Genomic DNA, 23,025 nt, shown 5'->3' on the forward strand with positions numbered 1-23,025 from the left:
CGCTCCGGAAGTTGCGCATTTTTTCGTCAACCTGTCTAACTATATACGGGAACGGAATTTACAAAATCAATTGCCAAATCAACCAATAACCTGCGCCCGAATTGGCAACTGCTATCACGCGACTAAAAGCATCCAAAACCGTTTCATCTCACTCTCGCACAAAATGCCCGATAAAGACGACGACAAAAGCGCGGAAACGGAAAGTGATCCGCGTCTCGCCTTCCTTTCCGAATACGTTCTCAAAACTCTCAAGCAAAAGCCAGACAAATGGTCGAAAATGCTCTCCTCGGACGAAAACCGCATGGTCATCACGACCTTCTTCGAAAGAGCGGACGCCCAGTCGCTTGTCTTTCATCTAAGTGCGCAGGGACAGCTGACACCGTCGCCGCACTTTCCTTCTGCCACGAAATTCAAATCGGTTTATTTCGTCAAAAAGTCGCCATCTTCCGTCACCGAGCAAAACGCACGGAAGCTTCTCGTGTTCGGCGATCTCTCTCACACGCCGCTCGATCAGCTCTCGACTCTCGTCGACGATGTAAGACCCTTTCATAGCGTTGCCATGGCACAGATACAGTGCAGTAGTAAAAGGCGCCATATCCGTTGTTACGGAAGCCGTAAGACCGTTGTTTTGACTTTTTTTCCCTGAAGGTTCTTCTTCCCCTGATCTCCAACGACGGAAATCACAAGGAATGGCCGTCGGTCGTATCGCAGGACGTGCTTCGACACATGCAGGAGCTGAAGAACAACGTCTACGTCGTAGCGGGACAGGTCAAAGGCCGAACGCTTCTACCCCTGCCCACGGGACCGAACGGAAGCTCGGCGGACGTCGAAGAAAGGTAGATACACCGCGATTCGACGACGAAAAAGACTGAGGCCCCTTTTCCGATCCGCTCCCGAAATTGATCTAAGACTATATATGCGATGGGTTCAACGATGATACTGTACTAGCAGTCGAAGCGGCGGTAGTTAGATTTTCATGCGATTAAATTTTAATTAAATATTTAAGGAAATTAATACCATCTTTTTACAGCGTCGATAAGCCCGGACATGATAAGAGCATCGTTCACGTCGTCGAGTCGGTCGTCATCGACTGGGTTCACCAAGTGCAGGGCGTCTTGAAGAAAAGCTCCGCGCAGCCCCTTCTTGACGGTCTCAATCCGACGCCGTTTGTTGAGTTGGACTTCTGGCGCGAGCGTCGCGACAACTTACAGTACATATTCGATCAGCTCCAAGACGGGAAAGTGCGACGAATGGCCGAATTGCTCGAGCGAACGCAGAGCAGTTATTTTCCAGCCTTCAAAAAAATGTTCCTCGACGTCAAAGCGGGTAAGAATAGCATGTTAGGAAAATGCACGAGTTTTATTCGTATACATAGCTCTTGTCGAAGCTGACGACATATCGCTGTATTTGAAGCCGTTGCGTCGGCAGTTGGAGAGTCTGGAGGAGACGGACTTCACCGAACTTGGCCAGCAACTGCTCTGTGTGATGCATACGGTGTGCATTGTGTGGGCCAATTCGGAGTTCTACTGTCAACCGGCTCGCATCGTTGTTCTACTACACGAATTGGGAAATCTAGTCATGGAATTGGTTCGAGTGAAATGCCAGGCGTGCAGACGCTAACTCTATTTTTTTCTATAGACGAGATCCTTTGTTGGTCCGGACGAGATTTTTCGCTCCGAGGCCGACGAGGCTCAGGAGAAGATCGTCGAAGCGTTGAAGGTCTGTCGACTGTTTCGTCAATTGTACAACGAAAGAAAGGCTGCTTTGGCCGACTACTACGTCGATCTGCCCAACAAAGAAGTTTGCTTATGGGACTTTGATTCCACTTTGGTCTTCACGCGATTCGACGTGTTTGTCGGAAGATTGGCAACGCTCGAGGTGACGTCGAGAGGAATTATTCGCGACGAGACTTTGCATTGGGGGTTCGCTTCTAGGAATTTTTTGGAATAGTTTTAGAATTTTCAAAATTGGAAAAGATCGACTTCAATGGCATCAAGGGAACGAGTCTCCTCGCGATGGTTCGGCGCGTCCTCGAGCAATTTCAGGAGCACGTCGCCGTCTTCGCCCAACGCTCCTATGATCCTCTCGATCCGCAGAACGCGGTAAGAGAACGACGTTTCTGTGACTGCACCATTATATTAGACGTTGGTCTAAGGATTTTGTTCAAGATTATAAGGCGTTTGCGAGCAAGATTTCTGACTTGGATAGCTGCCTTGCTGCTATCGTTTGTCAGGCCTTTGACGACTGCTCTGGACCCCAGGCTATGTTCAAGGTAAAGAGTACGCACTTATCAAACATTGCTTGATGAAACTAGCTGTTTTTCTGTAGCTATTGGATTCGTTAGGCAGTCTTCTTGATCGTCCCGCTATCCAGGAGCAATTCATCAACAGAGTGCCTTTTCTCATCGCCTCCCTCGACTGGTACCTGAACCAAAACAAGGAAATCTACGACGAGCAGATGCTACTAAAAACGGAACGAATCGAAGGTCGTCTGCCGTATCAAAAACGCAACATGCCGTCCATATCGGGAACGCTCAACTGGTCGCAGGAGCTGAAAGATCGCGTGGGCCACTCGATCGCTCGCCTACGACAACTGGCGTTTGGCGCGTCCGCCGAAGGAGCCGAAGCGATGGTCGTTCTAAGCAAAGCGCAAGAGATGAATACCTTGTTAGAAGAGTGAGTTTTGCTCTTAGATCTCGTTGTTTTATGACGTCGTTTTTTTTCTCTTGTTTTTTAGTTACGAACGGACTGTGTACGGCGAATGGGCTCAGGGAGTCGACCAAGTGTCGAAGTTGAATCTCGAGCGTCCCCTCCTGACGCGAAACGACGAGACGAGACTGATTCGAGTCAACTTCGATCCGCAGGTATAGGGAAGACGTCCTCAAGAATAAATAAAAATAAATAAATATCTTTGACTATATATAGCTGATGTCTGTGCTGAAAGAGGTTCGCTATCTCGAAATGCGCGGCGACGGCGATGCCATACCAGCGGAAGCGGCGGCCGTTTATTCGAGAAACGAGATGTATCGAAAGTATCTCGCCAGTCTCGACTTGATCGTCGCCTGGTACAACGAAGTACGCGAGACGGTCCTCGACGTGGAGTTTCCTCTCATCGCAAGTCAGCTGGACGAAATTGATAGTCAACTAGAACAAGCCCTGGCGTCGTTGACGTGGGTCGGCGAAGGTGAGTGAAACATTCTATGCCTTTGGGGAGTCACTTTCAAAAAATGTTGAAATTTCTTTTTTAAGGTGTCTGGGACTATATCGAAACGACGCGCAACAAAGTATACGATTTAGAGCAGCGCGTTCTGTCGACGAAAACCAACATCGAAAAGATCGTCCAGCTGATGGCCAAGTGGGCCGAATCTCCCCTATTCGAACGAAAAGATCTCAAAAAGGACACGATGCTCGCGTTGGAGGATCGCGACGCGCGCATTCAGGCCCGCTACGCGCTGATCGGCGCCGCCGGCGAACAAATACACGCGCTCGTCGGCGAGAACTTGAAACTGTTTCGCGCCGACGAGACGTCGGGCACGTGGCGCAGTTACATCGAGTACATAGACGAGTTGATACTCGACGGCTTTTTCAACGCGATTCACTGTTCGCTCGCGTTTCTCCTCGAGAACACCGATTCAACGAAACCGGGACTGGCGCCGCTCTTGGAGGCGAAGCTCGAACTTCAAATACCGGAGCTCGTCTTTCAGCCGTCGCTCGACTACGGCTCGGGCTGCACGGACGGTTTCTACGAGCTCGTCGAAGGACTCCTGCTCGACGTCTTCAAAATGTCGTCGCTCGTGAAACGACTGGCGATAGGCGAGTCGGACGGCGTCGATCATTATCAGGCCGATTTGGAGGACATGCTCGAGCTGTCAGAAATGCGCGCCGAAATCATGGATCGGTGTCAGGGCGTCATCACGAAAGCGTTGGAGTATCGGAGCTCGTTCGACTCGTACGCGTATCTGTGGGTCGACGATCGGCCGGAGTTTATGCGTCAGTTTCTTCTCTACAATCACGTTCTCACTGCCGACGAGTTGGATCAGTACGGTGACGAGGGCGTGCCGGAGAGTCCGCCGACGCTGAGTCACTTCAAGACGCAGATCGATTCGTACGAGAGGATCTACGCCGACGTGGAGAAGGTCGACGGGACGAGCCAGTTTGACGTCTGGTTCAAAGTCGACGCGAGACCGTTTAAACAGGGTCTATTGAATATCATCAAGAAGTGGAGTCTGATGTTCAAGCATCATCTGACCGCACACGTAACAAGCAGGTAGGAATAATTATTAGTCATATAGAGACACATAGAGAAAAAACTTGTGTTTTTTTTAGTCTTGATGACTTGGCTTCCTTTATCACGATGGCTGACACCGGACTCGCGAAAGAGGTCGCCGAGAACGACTACAACGGTCTCATCGACGTCATCGGTCATCTCGTCGCCGTCAAGGATCGTTCGCCGACGACGGACAACATGTTCGAGCCGCTGAAGGAGACGATCGATCTGCTGCGGACGTACGATCAGGAAGTGTCGGACGACGTGCACACGCTGCTGCTTGAGCTACCCGAGCGTTGGACGAATCTGAAGAAAGTAGCGGCGCTCGCCAAGCAGGCGGTCGCTCCTCTGCAAGCGAACGAAGTGGCAATCATACGGAAAAAGTGTTCATCGTTCGACGTATGTGCTGGATGACACATAGGTAGAGAATATATGTATAAGATTTTTTCCTCCTTAGGTTAAACAGCACGAATTCAGGGAGCATTTCCGCAAGATCGCTCCTCTGAGTTACCAATCGACGAACGTCTACGTGCGTCTCGATCGACTCAACGTCGAAATAGCCAATCTCGAGCGGGAAATGGGCGCTTTGCACGAGTCGGCCGCTCTCTTCGAAGTGAACACGCCCGACTACAAGCAACTCAAAGCGTGTCGACGCGAGGTCGTCCTGCTGAAGCAACTGTGGGACGTCGCCGAGCTCGTGCACGGTTGCATCGACGAGTGGAAGACGACGCTCTGGCGCGAAATCAACGTCGAAACGATGGACATGGAACTGAAGCGATTCATGAAGGACATTCGGATGCTCGACAAGGAGATGCGCGCCTGGGACGCGTTCACCGGTCTCGATTCGACGGTGAAGAACATGGTGACGTCGTTGCGCGCCGTCGGCGAGCTGCAGAATCCGGCGATTCGCGATCGTCACTGGTTGCAATTGATGCAGGCGACCAAAGTGAAATTCGTCATGTCGGTCGAGACGAGTTTGGCCGATTTGCTTCAATTGAACTTGCACAATTTCGAGGAGGAAGTGAGAGGAATCGTCGACAAGGCGACGAAGGAGTTGAACATGGAGAAGATTCTGAAGGAGTTGGACGTCACCTGGTCGCAAATGGAGTTCCAGCACGAGTCGCATCCGCGCACGGGCATCACTCTGCTCAAGTCGAGCGAGGAATTGATCGAGACGCTCGAAGACAATCAAGTTCAACTGCAGAACATGATCACGTCGAAATACATCGCCTTCTTTCTCGAAGAAGTGTCGTCGTGGCAGAAAAGGTTATCGACGGCCGACTCGGTGATCAGCATTCTCTTCGAAGTCCAACGCACTTGGTCGCACTTGGAGAGCATTTTCATCGGTTCGGAGGACATACGAATGCAATTGCCCGAGGACTCGAAACTCTTCGACGGAATCGACGACGATTTCAAAGCGCTCATGGCCGACGCCGAGAAGACGCCGAATGCCGTCGAAGCGACGAACAAACCGGGTCTCTACGACAAGTTGGAGGACATACAGCGTCGATTGTCGATCTGCGAGAAGGCGTTGGCCGAATACTTGGAGACGAAGCGACTCGCCTTTCCGCGTTTCTATTTCGTCTCGTCCGCCGATTTGCTCGATATTCTGTCCAAGGGCAACATGCCGACCGAAGTCGCTCGTCATCTGGCGAAACTTTTCGACAATATGGCGCGTTTGAAGTTTCAGGAGGATCCCGACGGAAAGTCGACGAAGATGGCGTTGGGCATGTATAGCAAAGAGGACGAATACGTCGAGTTTAACGAACCGTGCGAATGCGTCGGTCAAGTCGAAGTGTGGCTCCATAGACTGATGGAAACGATGCAGGCGACGGTGCGACACGAACTGTGCGAATCGGTGTCCGCCTACGAGTTCAAGGCTCGCGATCAATGGCTCTTCGACTTTCCGGCTCAGATCGCTCTGACGACGACGCAGATTTGGTGGACGACCGAAGTCAATATCGCCTTCAGTCGACTCGAAGAGGGCTACGAGAACGCGCTCAAGGACTATTACAAGAAGCAGATGAATCAGTTGACGGCGTTGATTAATATGCTCGTCGGCGACCTGACGAAAGGCAATCGACAGAAAATCATGACGATTTGTACTATCGACGTCCACGCTCGCGATGTCGTCAATAAGATGGTCAATCAGAAGGTGGAAAATGCGCAGGCGTTCATGTGGCTGAGTCAATTGCGCCATCGGTACGACGAGACGCAAAAGCACTGTTTCGCCAATATCTGCGATGCTCAGTTCAAATACTCGTACGAGTATCTCGGGAATACGGCTCGTCTCGTCATCACGCCGCTCACGGATCGCTGCTACATCACTCTGACTCAATCTCTTCACTTGACAATGAGCGGCGCTCCGGCTGGACCGGCCGGAACGGGTAAAACGGAAACGACGAAAGACTTGGGTCGCGCTCTGGGCATCATGGTCTACGTATTCAACTGTTCGGAGCAAATGGACTACAAATCAATTGGTAACATCTACAAGGGACTGTCGCAGACTGGCGCTTGGGGATGCTTCGACGAATTCAATCGGATCTCGGTCGAGGTCCTCTCCGTCGTTGCCGTGCAAGTGAAGACAATTCAGGACGCTATACGAGACAAGAAAAAACGATTTCTCTTTCAAGGAGAAGATATCAGTCTCAATCCGACGGTCGGATTATTTATTACGATGAATCCCGGCTATGCGGGTCGCACGGAATTGCCGGAGAATTTGAAGGCGCTCTTTCGTCCGTGTGCGATGGTCGTTCCGGATTTCGAATTGATTTGCGAAATCATGTTGGTCGCCGAAGGCTTTCTCAACGCTCGTCTCCTCGCGAGAAAATTCATCACTCTCTACACTCTGTGTCGAGAGCTGCTATCGAAGCAGGATCACTACGACTGGGGTTTGCGAGCAATTAAATCCGTACTCGTCGTAGCGGGGTCCCTAAAACGAGGCGACAAGGGCCGTCCCGAAGATCAAGTATTGATGCGAGCACTTCGCGATTTCAACCTGCCGAAAATCGTCACCGACGACGTGCCGGTTTTCATGGGTCTCATCGGCGATCTCTTTCCCGCGTTGGACGTTCCGCGAAAGCGCGACATGGACTTCGAGGCAATCGTACGGAAATCGGCGCAGGACTTGAATCTCCAACCGGAGGACAACTTTGTCCTAAAAGTCGTCCAACTCGAAGAACTCCTCGAGGTGCGTCACTCGGTTTTCGTCATCGGCGCCGCCGGCACGGGCAAGACGCAGGTCATCAAGACGCTCAATAAAACGTACGTCCATCAGAAACGACGTCCGCACATGTGCGACATGAACCCGAAAGCAGTCACGTCGGACGAACTGTTCGGCTGCATCAATCCGTCAACGCGCGAATGGAAGGACGGCCTTTTCTCGACGACGATGCGGGACCTGTGCAACATCGCCAACGACAGCCCGAAGTGGATTGTTCTCGACGGCGACATCGATCCGATGTGGATCGAATCGCTCAATACGGTAATGGACGACAATAAAGTATTGACGTTGGCGAGCAACGAGAGAATTCCGCTCAATCCGACCATGAGGCTTGTCTTCGAGATCGGTCACTTGAAGACCGCGACGCCGGCGACCGTTTCGCGTGCCGGAATTCTTTTCATGAATTACGCCGACGTCGGCTGGAATCCGTAAGTGTACGGAAGGAGAGAAAGAGGTGCTGTCTTATTCTCCTTTCTAGCTACGTTTCGAGTTGGATTGATAAGAGGGACGTTCAGTCCGAGAAGGCCAATTTGATTATTTTTGTCGACAAGTACGTTCCGACGTGCCTCGACGTGCTGCGAAGTCGTTTCAAGAAAATTACGCCCGTGACCGACTTCAGTATGGTCCAGACGCTTTGCCATTTGCTAGAGTGCCTTTTGACGCCTGAAAATACGCCGCCGGACTCGCCGAAAGAATGGTACGAGCTCTATTTTGTCTACGCGGCGATATGGGCTTTTGGCGGTGCGATGTTCCAAGATCAGGTAATAAAAAACGCAGAAAAAATGAATATTTGTAATTAAAAATTTTCTTCTATCTGCAGCTGGTCGATTACCGGGTCGAGTTTAGCAAGTGGTGGGTGACCGAATTCAAAACGATCAAATTTCCATCGCAGGGAACCGTTTTCGACTACTTCGTCGACAACGAAACAAAGAAATTCTCCTTGTGGACAGAAAAAATTCGAAAATTCGAATTTGATCCAGACATGCCCTTGCAGGTACAATATCAGTGTACCGATAATATTCGTTTTTAATCTTCGCTTTAGTCCGTTCTCGTGCACACGGCAGAAACGATTCGCCTTCGCTACTTCATGGACCTCCTCATGGCAAATAGTCGTCCCGTCATGTTGGTTGGCAGCGCGGGCAGCGGCAAGACGGTGATGATCGGCGACAAGTTGAACGGTCTCGGCGACGACTTTCTCGTCGCGACAATTCCGTTCAACAACTACACGACGTCGGCGATGCTTCAGAACGTCATGGAAAAGCCGCTCGAGAAGAAGGCCGGACGAAACTACGGTCCGCCTGGCACGAAGAAGTTGATCTACTTCATCGACGATATGAACATGCCGGCTGTCGACGACTACGGTACCGTGTCGCCGCACACGCTCATTCGTCAGCACTTGGACTATCGGCACTGGTACGACCGTCAGAAGTTGACGTTGAAGGAGGTACACAACGTGCAGTACGTCGCTTGTATGAATCCGACGGCGGGAAGTTTCACCATCAATCCGCGTCTCCAGCGTCACTTCAGCGTGTTCGCCGTCAGTTTCCCCGGCAAAGAGGCGCTGCATACGATCTACTCGAGCATCTTGAGCGGTCATCTCAAGAACATTCACGCGTCGAAGAGCGTCTTGAAAGCCGGCGATTCGATCGTCGACTCGGCGCTTCAGCTACACGCGAAAGTGGCGAGCACGTTCCTGCCGACGGCCATCAAGTTTCACTACATTTTCAATTTGCGCGATTTGTCGAACATCTTTCAAGGAATTCTCTTCACGACGAGCGAGTGCGTCAAACAGCCGAGCGATCTCGTTCGACTGTGGCTCCACGAGTCGAGTCGCGTCTATCGCGACAAGTTGATCGAGGATAAGGACATGGAGGCGTATGATAAACTTCAGATGGGCGTAGCGAAGAAAAAATTTGACGTATGAGGGAGAGAAAGAGTGAAACGTTGCATTATTGTGCTCTCTAGGATTTAAGCGAGGAAACGTTGGCCAGCGATCCGCTGATATTCTGCCACTTTGCCTCTGGCATCGGCGAGGGAAAATATTTGCCTGTGACCGGGTGGGATCCGCTGAAGAAGACATTGGAAGAGGCGTTGGAGAATTACAACGAAGTGAACGCCGCCATGAATTTGGTTCTTTTCGAAGACGCCATCGTGCACATGTAAGCAACAAAAAGAATAAAGAAATTTTTGAAAATGATTTTTCTAAATTTAGCTGTCGCATCAATCGCATCTTGGAGTCGCCTCGCGGCAACGCTCTCCTCGTCGGCGTCGGCGGATCGGGCAAGCAGAGTCTGACGAGGCTGGCCGCTTTTGTGAGCAACTTGGAAATATTTCAAATAACTCTTCGTAAAGGCTACAGCGCGGCAGATCTCAAAGTAAACAGAATTATCTTTGACTACATTTTCTATTGATTTCTCTTTGTTCTAAAATTAGCTTGACTTGGCTCAGCTCTATCTCAAGGCCGGTGTAAAGAACATCGGGACCGTCTTCATGCTAACCGATGCGCAGATTCCCGATGAAAAATTTCTAGTATTAATCAACGACCTGCTCGCATCCGGCGAAATTCCTGATTTATTTGCCGACGATGAAATGGAGAACGTGATCGGTGCAATGCGCGGTGAAGTTCGAGGCTTCGGTCTGCAGGACACGCGAGAAAACTGTTGGAAATTTTTCATTGAGAGGGTCAGGCGACAACTCAAAGTACGGTGACGTTTTGTACGGGATGTACGCTTTTTTAATTCTGGAACTTCAGGTCGTGCTGTGTTTTTCACCGGTCGGTTCCGCTTTGCGCGTGCGAGGTCGAAAGTTTCCCGCTGTCGTCAGCTGCACGTGCATTGACTGGTTTCACGAGTGGCCCGAAGCCGCTATGCAGTCCGTTGCGCGGCGATTTCTCAGCGAAGACGAGCTTGTTCCGGTACACGAGCACGTTCTCTTCGTATACGTGATATCCTAAGCGTCTGTTTAGGAAAGTCTGCGAAATTCGATAAGTCAGTTCATGGCCCATGCGCACATGAGTGTCAACGAGATCAGTAAGAAATATCTTGCGAACGAGCGAAGATATAACTATACGACTCCGAAGAGTTTCTTGGAACAGGTAAGGAGGACCGTGCGAAGAGACGCTACAAATAAGCGCTGTGTATTTTATCAGATAAAACTGTATCAGACACTGCTGAAAAAGAAGGCACTCGAATTGCAGCAGAAGATGGAACGTCTCGAGAACGGTTTGACAAAACTTCAAAACACGGCGTCGCAGGTGGACGACTTGAAGGCGAAGCTGGCGGCACAAGAAGTCGAGCTCAAGCAGAAGAACGAGGACGCCGACAAGCTGATTCAAATCGTCGGCGTCGAGACGGAGAAAGTGAGCAAAGAGAAGGAAATCGCCGACGCCGAGGAGCTGAAGGTAGCAAAAATCAACAAGGACGTCACGGAAAAACAGAGGTCGTGCGAAAAGGACTTGGCCAAAGCAGAGCCGGCTCTAAAAGCGGCCGTCGAAGCGTTGAACACGCTGAACAAGACGAATTTGACCGAATTGAAGTCGTTCGGTCAGCCTCCGCCGGCCGTTTCGAACGTAACGGCCGCCGTGATGGTGCTTCTCGCTCCGGCGAATAAGATACCGAAAGATCGAAGTTGGAAAGCGGCGAAAGTGATGATGGGCAAAGTCGACTCGTTCTTGGACTCGCTGATCAATTTCGACAAGGAGAACATTCACGAGTCGAATTTGAAAGCTATTCATCCGTATCTAGACGATCCGAATTTCACTGCCGACTTCATTCGAGCCAAGTCGTTCGCCGCAGCCGGTTTGTGCGCTTGGGTGTGCAACATCGTCATGTTCTACCACGTCTATTGCGACGTCGAACCGAAGCGTCAAGCGCTCGCCGCCGCCAATGCCGAACTTCAGGCGGCGCAAGAAAAGTTGACCTCAATCAAGGCGAAGATCAAGCAATTGGACGAGAATTTGGCAGAACTGACGGCACAGTTCGAAAAAGCGACAGCGGAGAAGTTAAAATGTCAACAAGAAGCCGAATCGACGGCGCTGACTATCTCGCTAGCAAATCGTCTCGTGAACGGGCTCGCTTCGGAAAACGTTCGCTGGGCGGAATCGGTGCAGGGATTCAAGGAAGCGGAGAAGACGCTACCGGGCGACGTTCTTCTCATCACGGCCTTCGTCTCCTACGTCGGCTGCTTCGGCAAACGCTATCGACTCGAACTGATGGACGAGAAGTGGCAGACGTATCTCAAGGGACTGGCTGATCCTATTCCGATTACGGAAGGCCTCGATCCGCTTTCGCTTCTCACCGACGACGCGACGATCGCCGGTTGGCAGAACGAGGGATTGCCGAGCGATCGCATGTCGACGGAAAATGCGACGATTTTGAGAAATTGCGAACGATGGCCGTTGATGATCGATCCGCAACTTCAGGGCATCAAGTGGATCAAGAATCGCGAGGGAAGCGAATTGCGCGTCGTTCGACTCGGACAACGAGGCTATTTGGATACGATCGAACGAGCCGTGTCGAACGGTGAGTGCGTGCTGATCGAAAATATTGGCGAGTCGATGGATCCCGTGCTGGATCCGCTTCTCGGTCGCAATACGATTAAGAAGGGTCGGTTTATCAAAATCGGCGACAAGGAAGTCGAGTACAATCCGAATTTTCGGCTCATTCTTCACACGAAACTCGCCAATCCGCACTACAAACCCGAAATGCAAGCTCAAACGACGCTGATCAACTTCACCGTCACAGTCGACGGTCTTGAGGATCAACTTCTCGCCGACGTCGTCGCCTGGGAACGTCCCGACTTGGAGGAGACCAAGGCAAACCTCACGCGTCAACAGAACGAGTTTAAGATCACGCTGAAAGAGCTGGAAGACTCGCTCTTAGCTCGACTGTCGGCAGCCGGCGGAAATTTTCTCGGCGATACGGCACTGGTCGAAAATCTCGAAACGACGAAGAAAACGGCAGCCGAAATCGAAGTTCAAGTAGCCGAAGCTAAAGTGACCGAAGAGAAAATCAATACGGCGAGAGAGAACTATCGTCCGGCGTCGGCACGTGCCGCCTTACTCTATTTCATCCTCAACGACTTGAACAAGATCAATCCGATCTATCAGTTCTCGCTCAAGGCCTTCAACGTCGTCTTCATGAAAGCCGTCGAACGAGCCGATCCCGCCGACGACGTTCAACAGCGCGTCAATAACCTCATTGCCTGCATTACCTATTCCGTATTTGTCTACACGACTCGCGGTCTCTTCGAACGAGACAAGCTCATCTTCACCGCTCAAGTCGCCTTTCAGATTCTTCTCAAGAAAAAGGACATCAATCCCATCGAACTCGACTTTCTTCTTCGATTTCCCGCTCAGCCGAACGTCACGTCGCCGGTGGACTTTCTGAGCAATCAGTCGTGGGGCGGCATCAAGGCTCTCTCGACGATGGAGGAGTTTCGCAATCTCGATCGCGACATCGAAGGATCGGCGAAACGCTGGAAGAAGTTCGTCGAGCACGAATGTCCCGAAACGGAGAAATTTCCGCAAGAGTGGAAGAACAAGACGTCGCTTCAGAAACTGTGCATGATGAGAGCGCTGAGACCGGACCGCATGGTCTACGCCGTCAGGTAACAGCGAAACTCTTCGTACTCTATATCGTTTTTGCCTATATAGGCTTTTTGTCGAGGAGAAACTGGGCACGAAATACGTCGAAAACAGATCGATGGAATTTGCCAAATCGTACGAAGAAAGCGGACCGGCGACGCCGATGTTCTTCGTCCTCTCGCCCGGTGTCGATCCGTTGAAGGACGTCGAAGCGCTGGGCCAGAAGATGGGCTTCACGTTCGACAATCAAAACTTCTACAACATCTCCCTCGGTCAGGGCCAAGAAGTCGTCGCCGAACGGGCGTTGGATCGCGCGGCGAAGGAAGGTCACTGGGTCATCTTGCAGAACATTCATCTCGTCGCCAAGTGGCTGTCGACGTTGGAGAAGAAATTGGAGGCGTACAGCGAGGGCAGCAACGAGTCGTATCGCGTCTATATCAGCGCCGAGCCGGCGTCGACTCGCGCGTCGCACATCATTCCGCAGGGAATATTGGAGTCGTCGATCAAAATTACGAACGAGCCGCCGACCGGTATGAAAGCGAATCTGCACAAAGCGCTAGGCTATTTCAATCAGGCAAGATATCTGTCTTATTTTATTCTTGTACGATTAATCGTTTCCGTGATGCTAGGATACACTGGAGCGGAGCGCCCGAGAAACGGAATTCAAGGGGATTCTGAACGCGCTCTGCTATTTTCACGCTGTCGTGTCGGAGCGTCGTAAATTTGGTCCACAGGGATGGAATCGTCCCTATCCGTTCAACATTGGAGATTTGACGATAAGCGTCGACGTGCTGTACAACTATCTCGAGGGAAGTGCTAAAGTTCCATGGGAAGATCTGCGTTATCTGTTCGGAGAGATCATGTACGGCGGTCACATTACTGACGATTGGGACAGGCGACTTTGCCGAACGTATCTGGAGGAGTACGTTCGACCTGAAGTGGTACGTCGAGTTAATTGAAAACGACAATTCCCAATAATACGATTATTCCTGTGTAGCTTGAACGAGAAGCGACATTGGCTCCGAACTATCCGTGTCCTCCCAATTCGGACTACGACGCTTATCACAATTACATCGACGAGGAATTACCGCCGGAAAGTCCGTACCTTTACGGTCTCCACCCGAATGCTGAGATTGGGTTCTTGACGACGACGTCGGAGAATTTGTTTCGCACGGTGCTCGAAATGCAGCCGAGAGATTCGTCCGGCGAAGGCAGCGGTGGAACGACCCGCGAAGAGAAGGTGCAAAAGAGCTGGAGCATCATTGGTTGACGACTTATTTATTTTCGTTTTTTTTTAAGGTCAAGGGCATATTGGACGATATCTTGGACAAGCTGCCCGATCATTTCAACGTCCCCGAGCTGATGGCTCGAGCGGAAGAGAAGACGCCGTACGTGGTCGTCGCTTTTCAGGAATGTGAACGAATGAATATGCTCACGTCTGAGATTAGACGCTCCCTTCGAGAACTAGACCTTGGACTCAAGGTGCGTCATATAAACGTACTCCGTTATCGGTCGTGGAATGTTTGATCATTTTAGGGCGAGTTGACGATTACTGCGGATATGGAGAAGCTTCAGAATTCGCTTTTCCTCGACGACGTGCCGGATTCGTGGAACAAGAAAGCGTATCCGTCTCTCAACGGCCTTTCTGCGTGGTACGCCGATCTCCTGCTTCGCATCAAGGAGCTCGAGAACTGGGTAGCCGACTTTCAAATGCCGACCGCCATCTGGTTGGCCGGATTTTTCAATCCGCAGTCGTTTCTCACGGCTATCATGCAGTCCATGGCTCGCAAGAACGGCTGGCCTTTGGACAAGATGTGTCTCCAGTGCGACGTGACGAAGAAGTGGCGCGAGGATTTTACGAGTCCGCCGCGAGAGGGAGCCTACGTTCACGGTCTGTTCATGGAGGGTGCGAGATGGGACACGCAGTCGGGCATGATCCAGGAAGCTCGACTGAAGGAATTGACCCCCTCCGTTCCGGTCATCTTCATTCGAGCCATTCCCGTCGATAAGCAGGAGACGAAGAACGTGTACGAATGTCCCGTGTACAAAACGAGGCAGCGCGGGCCGACGTTCGTGTGGACGTTCAATTTGAGAACGAAGGACAAGCCGTCGAAGTGGGCCATTGCTGGCGTCGCTCTCCTTCTCAGCGTCTAGTACTGGCGTTCGTCTAAAACTTTGTCACTGACCGGTCTATACTTACACTTCTACCAATAATAATCTTTCCACTACAGCTGTTTACGCAGTTCTTCTCCTTCAATCGTTATTTTTCTGTGATACTTTCAGATTTTCCTGAACCCCAATGGCGCCAATCAAGGACCCCCATTGACAACGCATTAGCGTACGTGTATCCATGCGAGGGCAGAACCGACAACACAACAACTGAGCAATGATGAAGATGTTTTGTTCCCTAGCTCTTGTTTTCTCGTACATCGTCGTCGTTGCCGTCGCGGAGATTCCCGATAGCACAAACATTGACGTTTGGGACTGTCTCGCCTCACCTCGACAGCGTTGGTAAGCCGAAGAATGCTATTGAACGAAATGAGACATGTTCTGTCAGGCAAATGATGAAGGACAAGACTGTTCGACTTCAGGCCAATACTAGCCAGTGTCTTGATATTGAACTGTACGGAACGAGTGACGGATCAAATATTTGGTGAGTCGGAAGTTGAGATTGCGACAGAAAGACGCTTACTGCCGTCGTTTTATTTTTTATTAGGCTATCGAGCTGCCATACGGACGACACATTACCGGCACACCAGAATCAGGAGTGGATCTTTAATTCCAACAAGACCATTACGAGCACGCTCTCAGGAAAATGTCTCGACGTCGCCAATTCGGGTTTTAAAATAGTATGCCTACAGTTCGTTTATTAACAATGCTATTGGGTAGGAAAGGTTAGCGGTACCAATGTGCAGCTTTGGACGTGCACGGGATCGGCTAGTCAACAGTGGACATTCAATGCAACGAGTGGAGCAATACAAAATGCTATGAATGGACTTTGCATTGATGCTGGCAGCACTGCATCTTGTCAGGTACGTACGGTACATTAATTAAACAGATCAATATTAATATTTGAATATTTGTTAAGATGTCGCCGTGGAGTGGTTACCCGTACTGCGATTCAAAGCGATCGGCAGACGACAGAGCTAAAGATCTTATATCAAGACTGACTCTTCCTGAGAAGGTGAAGAGCTTGAACATATTAGCTGTTCGTGAGGCTCTCTCTCTGTAGGTCTCTCTGATGGAGAACGACAACGGAGGCGTGCCGCGTTTGGCTGTTCCGCCCATTGCCCACACAGAGTGTACTCACGGCACATTGAACTCGGCTGGTTATGAGACGACTCTTTTTCCTCAAGCAATTACCGTTGCTCGAAGGCAAGGAGAAGATCCGACTATGAGCGTGTCCCGGAAATTTTGTTTTCTTATAGTTTTGATCGTGACCTGCTTCATATGGAGGCTCGTGCCATAGCTGACGAAGTTCGCGGAAAGCACAATGACGGCGCAAAAAATGGCAAGACGTCATATCCTTTTGGCTTGATATGCTGGGCGCCCGTCGTCAATCTGTGCAGAGATCGTAAGCCCAATTTTACTGTAGGTGTTTCATTATATGCATGTGTACGCAGCGCGTTGGGGGCGCTGTCAGGAGGGCTACGGCGAAGATCCATACCTTCAGGCCGAATTGTCGGCTCAGTACGTGGACGGTCTTCAAAACGGACCTGACAAGAATCACATTGAAGCTGTGGTGCGTAAAATATCGTTCAAATACTGCCAGTACAGTATTTTCCTAGTAATACGGTATCTTCAGGCAACGTGCAAGCACTTTGACGTGCACACGGGTCCAGAAAATATTCCATCAAGTCGATTCGACTTTGATTCAATTGTCACGTACAGAGACTGGGTTGAATCATTTCAGCCAGCTTTCAAGTAAAGTAGCGACGAAGCTAGTTTTTTCGCTATAAGCTATTTTATTTAGGGGATGTGGCGATGCCGGTGCACTGTCGTACATGTGCAGCTACAACAGTGTATGTACGAATGAGAAGTAACAGAAAGTCGTCAATGACATTTTAGATCAATGGGGTTCCTGCTTGTGCCAACCGAGAGCTGCTGACTGACTTGCTGCGGGACAGGTGGAATTTCACCGGTTTTGTCGTCTCTGATTGTGGTGGGTTTCTTATTTCCCTGTTAAAGCAATAAAATGGCAATGTTTTATCTAGGAGCGTTAGGAAATGTCTACAGCCGACATCATTTTGCCGGATCTGAGATGGAAGCTGCCGAGTTCAGTTTGAAAGCGGGCTGTGATTGGAACTGTGGTAAGTATTTTTGCGCTTGCTGACAGTCTGTCTTATAAAAAATGCGAATGAAGTGCATGTTGTAACCGTCTTTTATAGGGGGCACTTTCCGCCAGCTACAGGCGGCCGTCGAAGGGGGCTACGTTCCTGAAGAGTACCTTGACGTAGCACTAGTTCGGCAAGCTCGAGTTTGGGCAATGCTTGGCTTCTTTGACGATCCCAGTACTGTTATGTACAACAAGTAAGCCTTGTCATTATTACCGGCAAAATTTTACAAAATTTTTTATTGCTGCCAAGTCTAACTTTATCTGTTGTGGATGAACACAAAGATCTCTCTTTACTCGGAGGTACAGAATAGTGCAATTTTTAAAATTATATTTATACCTTTTTATTGTTAGCAATGGAGTCAATCGTTCTGTTGGAAAATCGAAATTCTCTTCTTCCACTTGATATGTCCAAATACTCGAAAATTGCTCTCGTTGGTCCTTGTGCTAATGATACGACGTGCCCAAGAGGTATTGATAGCAGATCAACACTGGCAACGAGAGTAATTAATTGATGGTTTATAAGGCGACTATGATCCAAATCCCAAGTACACGGTGACACCGCTTCAGGCATTGAGCAATCACAGCACTAGTTCCGTGAAGGTACGGCTAGCTTAGACGATTATCAGACTAAATGATTAGTATCTGTTTGTTGGGCACAGATCAATTTCGCCCCTGGCTGCAAAGACGTCAACTGCGCGGACACATCGATGTTCACCGATGCCATTAATATGGGAAAGGCGTCCGATTTGATCATTTACGTTGGAGGCATAAGCAAGAGCATTGAAGGCGAAGGGCACGATCGATCCGACATTGCTTTGCCTAAAAACCAGGAGCAACTCGTTCAAAAGTAGGCTAGCACTTTGGTACATGGCAGAAGGAGAACTATTCTCTATCTGTAGGCTGAAGGGCGTCGGAAAACCTCTCGTTGTCGTGCTTATGCACGGGGCTCCGGCCATCTCAAACGTCACGTTTTCGAGTGCAGATGCTCTTATTAGCACCGGCTACGGCGGACAAGGTCAGGTGGAATCTGTTAGCTTTTGCGATTCCACAAATGCTGGAGTTTTTTCTTCCCCAGAGGTCGGAAACGCCCTTTTCAACGTTCTGACCGGCGCCCACAATCCGGCGGGCCGTCTGTCGGTGACGTGGTACACGGGAAACGATCAGTTGCCCAGCATGACCGATTACAATATGACGTCGACGCCCGGGCGAACGTATCGCTACTTGACGACGCCGCCGCTCTATCGATTCGGCTACGGTTTGTCGTACACTCAATTTTCGTACGCAAACTTGACTATCAGCCCGACAACAATCAAACCGTGCCAGTCAGTCACCATTAGCGTTGCTGTGAAGAATGCAGGCAAGATGAAAGGAGATGAAGTGGTTCAGGTTTATCTTGAATACAAGGTGAAAAAAGAAATCACATTTGGGAGGGACCAATCTTCGCGTGAGATTTTAATATTTGGAGTTTTTTCGACCGTAGAATGCAACGGTTCCTGTTGCTAATATCAAACTCGTTGGCTTCGATCGTCTTAAAGGACTTAGCGCGGGCGCAAGTCAGACAGCAAACATCCAAATTGCTCCAACTCAAATGACAGTGATTTAGCAACTAAGATTGTCAGTAAAAATGATTGCAAAGTTTTTGTAGGTGACCGAAAGTGTAGAATATTCCGAAATTATTGAACCGGGAGGCTACACCCTTCACGTCGGCGGTCATCAGCCGTCAGACGACAAGGCACCGGGAAGCGTTCTAACGGGCATGTTTACCGTGGAAGGCAATCCCACTCCACTGTCGTCGTGCAAGTGAACGTGCAATGCGTTTTCGTTTTTTTAAGCAGGTTTTTATTTTTGTTATGTTTGGACGGTTGTGCTTTTCTCACGTGTGCTTTGGTGTAGGAGTTGAGGTGCGAACTACTCATGCTCGCCTTAGGACGGTTACTGCTTCTGTTCGCCGGATTTCTCTACTGTTGCGCTTATCCCAACAATACCGACGTCGTCGTTTGGGAGTGCATCAAATCGCCTCGTCAGCAGTGGTACTTCTCGTCAACGAGAAGAACGACGTATCAGCAGCAATTCTTGAATTTAGGACAATTGATCACTCGACAATCAGACTGAAAAACGATGCAAGCCAGTGTCTCGGCATAAAGGATTATGGAACTCAAAACGGAGCCAACGTCACGTACCTAAGAGCAGCTAAAGATATATATATATATATGTATACGACTAAGTGGAGTACTTTTTTAGGCTGTATATTTGCCACACAGACGACAAGGCGCCACAACATCAGAATCAAGAATGGAGCATCAACGCAAACAAGTCAATCACAAGCCAGCTATCGGGAAAATGCCTTGACGTTGATGACTACGGTACGGTGTTGCACAGCCTGAGCCAGCCAGCTTAGTAAACGAACGTCCTCGTTTAGGACTTGTCAGTGGTACTAACGTTTGGATTTATTCTTGCACGGGAGAAACCAATCAGCAGTGGATTTACAACGAAACTGACGGGACTATTCGTAGTGTCCTAAATGGACTCTGCCTTGATGCCGGTGACTTGCCATCTTGTCAAGTACGTTGAAGTACGCTCGCACGAATATATAGCGTAGATGTTTCTTTTTAGCTTCCGCCGTTTTCTTCTTACGCATACTGTGACATGGAATTGTCAACGGATAATAGAGCAAGGGATTTAGTATCAAAATTAACTCTTGAGGAGAAGGTAGCTGTGGGGCAAACAAAACGATTTGCAACGATTCTCCTTTGTAGGTGTCTCTGATGATCAACGACAATAGCGGCGTGAACCGTTTGGCCATACCGGCCATAGGTCACACCGAGTGCATTCACGGCACGGCAACTAAGCCGGGCTACGAAACGACGCTTTTCCCCCAAGTCATAACCGTGGCTCAAAGGCAAGAATCTAAAACCGATTTCGAGAACATTATTACTGTTGATTGATTGATTAGTTTTGATCGGGATTTAATTCATGCCGAAGCTCGAGCTATAGCCGACGAGGTTCGTGGGAAGTACAACGACGCTTCAAGAAATCGATCGACCACCGCTCCTTTTGGCTTGATTTGTTGGGCTCCGGTCGTGAATCTATGCAGAGATCGTAAGTATAGAAGAAAAGTATCAGCAGACCAGGTCAGATTTTGCTTCAGCGCGTTGGGGTCGTTGCCAGGAGGGCTACGGCGAAGATCCGTACCTCCAAGCCGAATTATCAGCTAGCTATGTGACTGGTCTGCAGTATGGGCCTGATGAATTGCACATCGAAGCTGTGGTGAGAAGTGGTGGAAATGTTGTTTGCTTTCAATTATTATTGGACGGCGGCTCTTATTAATTTAGGCCACGTGTAAGCATTTTGACGTGCACAACGGTCCGGAAAATATTCCGTCAAACCGATTTAGCTTCGACGCGACTGTCAGCTACAGGGATTGGGTCGAATCGTTTCAACCGGCTTTCAAGTAATACGAAAAACATTTCACGAAATAGAAACTTATGTATTAATTTAGAGGCTGCGGCGATGCGGGTGCTTTGTCCTACATGTGCAGCTATAACAGCGTAAGCGCACTTGAACTCGAGCTAAATGAGCACGATTTGTGTCTACAGATCAATGGCGTTCCTGCCTGTGCAAACCGAGAATTGCTGACAGAAGTGCTGAGGAACAAGTGGAATTTCACGGGCTTTGTCGTATCTGACTGCGGTAAAGAAAGTGAGACCGAGTGTGTGGCAGTTCTACTGGCGTTTAGGAGCTGTAAGCAACGTTTGGAGTCAACATCATTTTGCGAGTTCAGAATTGGAAGCGGCTGAGTTCAGTCTCAAAGCCGGCTGCGACTGGGAATGCGGTAGATTGTCTCAGTATGTTTTCCTTTCCTTACATCGAGCCTGTTTGACACATTAGGAAGTGCTTACCGTAATAATTTGCAAATGGCTGTTGAGAATGGATACGTTCCTGAAGAATATCTCGACGAAGCTCTGTTTCGTCAGGCTCGAGTGTGGATGATGCTTGGGTTCTTTGACGACCCGAGCACAATTCTGTACAACAAGTTGGTCCATTGCAGATCTGTTTCAAAAACTTTGGCTATATTTCTGTCTGTGTAGTCTAACCTTAGCTGTTGTTGACCAACACCGGGATCTTGCTCTACGTGGAGGTACGGTAGCATGCTTGTTTTAGCAGGCTCGTGCATTTTTCTTTCTAGCCGAGGAATCGATCGTTCTGCTAGAGAACCGCGCGTCTCTACTTCCACTCGATTTATCCAAGTATTCGAATATTGCTATCATTGGTCCTTGTGCCAACGATACTACCTGTCCCCAAGGCATGTGCTTACCTCTCTACACTTGATATTTAATTTAAATTTTTTCGAAGGCGACTATGCTCCACTTCCGAAGTATATTGTAACTCCACTGCAGGCGTTTCTAAATCGCAGCTCCGCTTCTCTCAAAGTAGGTCTGTAGAGCCAGTTATCAATTGCTAATCATTCTCGCTCCCTAAGGTTAATTTCTCCTTGGGCTGCCAAGACGTGCACTGCCGTGACTCGTCTAAGTTCGCCGACGCAATTTCCACCGCTCAAGCGTCGGATCTGATTGTCTACGTTGGTGGCATTAGCAGAGGCATCGAAGGCGAAGGCAACGATCGCACCGACATCAATCTACCCGGTTATCAAGAGGAGCTCGTTCAAAAGTAGGTTACATTCCTTATATCTTATCTCCTATCTATATTTCAAGGCTAAAGGCTGTCGGCAAGCCTCTTATTGTCGTGCTGATGCACGGGGCTCCGGTTGTTTCTAATGTCACTTTTGCTATCGCTGACGCTCTTCTGAGCGTTGGCTACGGAGGACAAGGTTTGACTTGTTTAGATTCCAAATGTACCTAGCTCATTTCTTTTTCAGAAGTAGGAAACGCGATTTTCAACGTTCTGACGGGTGCCTACAATCCAGCTGGCCGACTCGCTGTGACATGGTACACGGGAAACGAGCAGCTGCCCAATATGACCGACTACAACATGACGGCGGCGCCTGGACGAACATATCGCTATCTGACGAAGCCGCCATTCTATCGATTCGGCTACGGGCTGTCGTATACAAATTTCTCCTATTCGGGTCTCGTCGTGAGTCCGACGACAATCAAGCCGTGCCAGTCGGTCGTCGTCAACGTAAGTGTGGAGAATACAGGGAAGGTCGACGGCGACGAAGTCGTTCAAGCGTATCTTGAATACAAGGTTGATAAAGGCGACGCCAAATTAGCAGAAGAATACATACTATTCTTCTAGAATGCAACTGTTCCAGTTCCCATTATCAAGCTGGTGGGCTTTGATCGTGTTACAGGACTCGGGGCGGGAAAAAGCGAGATTGTCAGTCTGAAGATAAGTCCAGCACAAATGACGGTATTTTATCTTTGATTTGTTTGATTTTATTACATTTTGTGCGCTTTTTAGGTCACTGAAAGTGTTGAGTATTCGGAAATAATTGAGCCTGGAAGTTTTGTTGTTTACGTCGGTGGTCACCAGCCGTCTGACACTAAAGCACCGGGAAACGTTGCTAATGGAACGTTTTCAATTTCAGGTTCTGTGACGTCCTTGATCAACTGCCGCGGCCCCGAATAGAAAATTCAATAAGACGCAATACAGTTC

General features: G+C 49.5%; 3 protein-coding genes across 3 annotated transcripts; all 3 read left to right on the forward strand.

Moving 5' to 3' along the window:
• Nucleotides 1–97: 97 nt before the first annotated feature.
• LOC136200397 (dynein beta chain, ciliary-like) lies at nt 98–15,575 on the forward strand. Its single transcript, XM_065990779.1, has 28 exons — nt 98–535; nt 649–836; nt 1,031–1,326; nt 1,376–1,587; nt 1,639–1,878; nt 1,935–2,102; nt 2,156–2,272; nt 2,329–2,675; nt 2,737–2,863; nt 2,925–3,183; nt 3,249–4,266; nt 4,326–4,665; nt 4,724–7,917; nt 7,968–8,250; nt 8,310–8,483; nt 8,532–9,407; nt 9,455–9,648; nt 9,702–9,864; nt 9,923–10,189; nt 10,242–10,403; nt 10,455–10,583; nt 10,638–13,096; nt 13,143–13,647; nt 13,703–14,014; nt 14,071–14,313; nt 14,373–14,555; nt 14,610–15,411; nt 15,485–15,575. The coding sequence occupies exons 1-27, from the start codon at nt 164–166 to the stop codon at nt 15,225–15,227; spliced, it is 13,446 nt and encodes a 4,481-aa protein (XP_065846851.1). The 5' UTR covers nt 98–163; the 3' UTR covers nt 15,228–15,411; nt 15,485–15,575.
• Nucleotides 15,421–19,304, forward strand: LOC136183313 (uncharacterized). Its single transcript, XM_065969912.1, has 21 exons — nt 15,421–15,584; nt 15,631–15,726; nt 15,790–15,911; nt 15,963–16,105; nt 16,162–16,257; nt 16,306–16,448; nt 16,502–16,647; nt 16,697–16,815; nt 16,879–16,997; nt 17,047–17,095; nt 17,142–17,235; nt 17,288–17,383; nt 17,462–17,603; nt 17,660–17,709; nt 17,761–17,877; nt 17,933–18,009; nt 18,069–18,256; nt 18,309–18,424; nt 18,485–18,813; nt 18,890–19,003; nt 19,055–19,304. The coding sequence occupies exons 1-21, from the start codon at nt 15,460–15,462 to the stop codon at nt 19,211–19,213; spliced, it is 2,640 nt and encodes an 879-aa protein (XP_065825984.1). The 5' UTR covers nt 15,421–15,459; the 3' UTR covers nt 19,214–19,304.
• LOC136183312 (uncharacterized) lies at nt 19,107–22,998 on the forward strand. The gene is made up of 22 exons (XM_065969911.1): nt 19,107–19,244; nt 19,303–19,439; nt 19,493–19,585; nt 19,651–19,772; nt 19,829–19,971; nt 20,023–20,118; nt 20,166–20,308; nt 20,363–20,508; nt 20,558–20,676; nt 20,742–20,860; nt 20,909–20,957; nt 21,006–21,099; nt 21,146–21,241; nt 21,298–21,442; nt 21,498–21,547; nt 21,596–21,712; nt 21,763–21,839; nt 21,890–22,077; nt 22,122–22,237; nt 22,286–22,614; nt 22,666–22,779; nt 22,831–22,998. The coding sequence occupies exons 1-22, from the start codon at nt 19,221–19,223 to the stop codon at nt 22,996–22,998; spliced, it is 2,685 nt and encodes an 894-aa protein (XP_065825983.1). The 5' UTR covers nt 19,107–19,220.
• Nucleotides 22,999–23,025: the final 27 nt, after the last annotated feature.

This window comes from Oscarella lobularis, chromosome 2, assembly GCF_947507565.1.
Source record: "Oscarella lobularis chromosome 2, ooOscLobu1.1, whole genome shotgun sequence".
NCBI lineage: Eukaryota > Metazoa > Porifera > Homoscleromorpha > Homosclerophorida > Oscarellidae > Oscarella > Oscarella lobularis.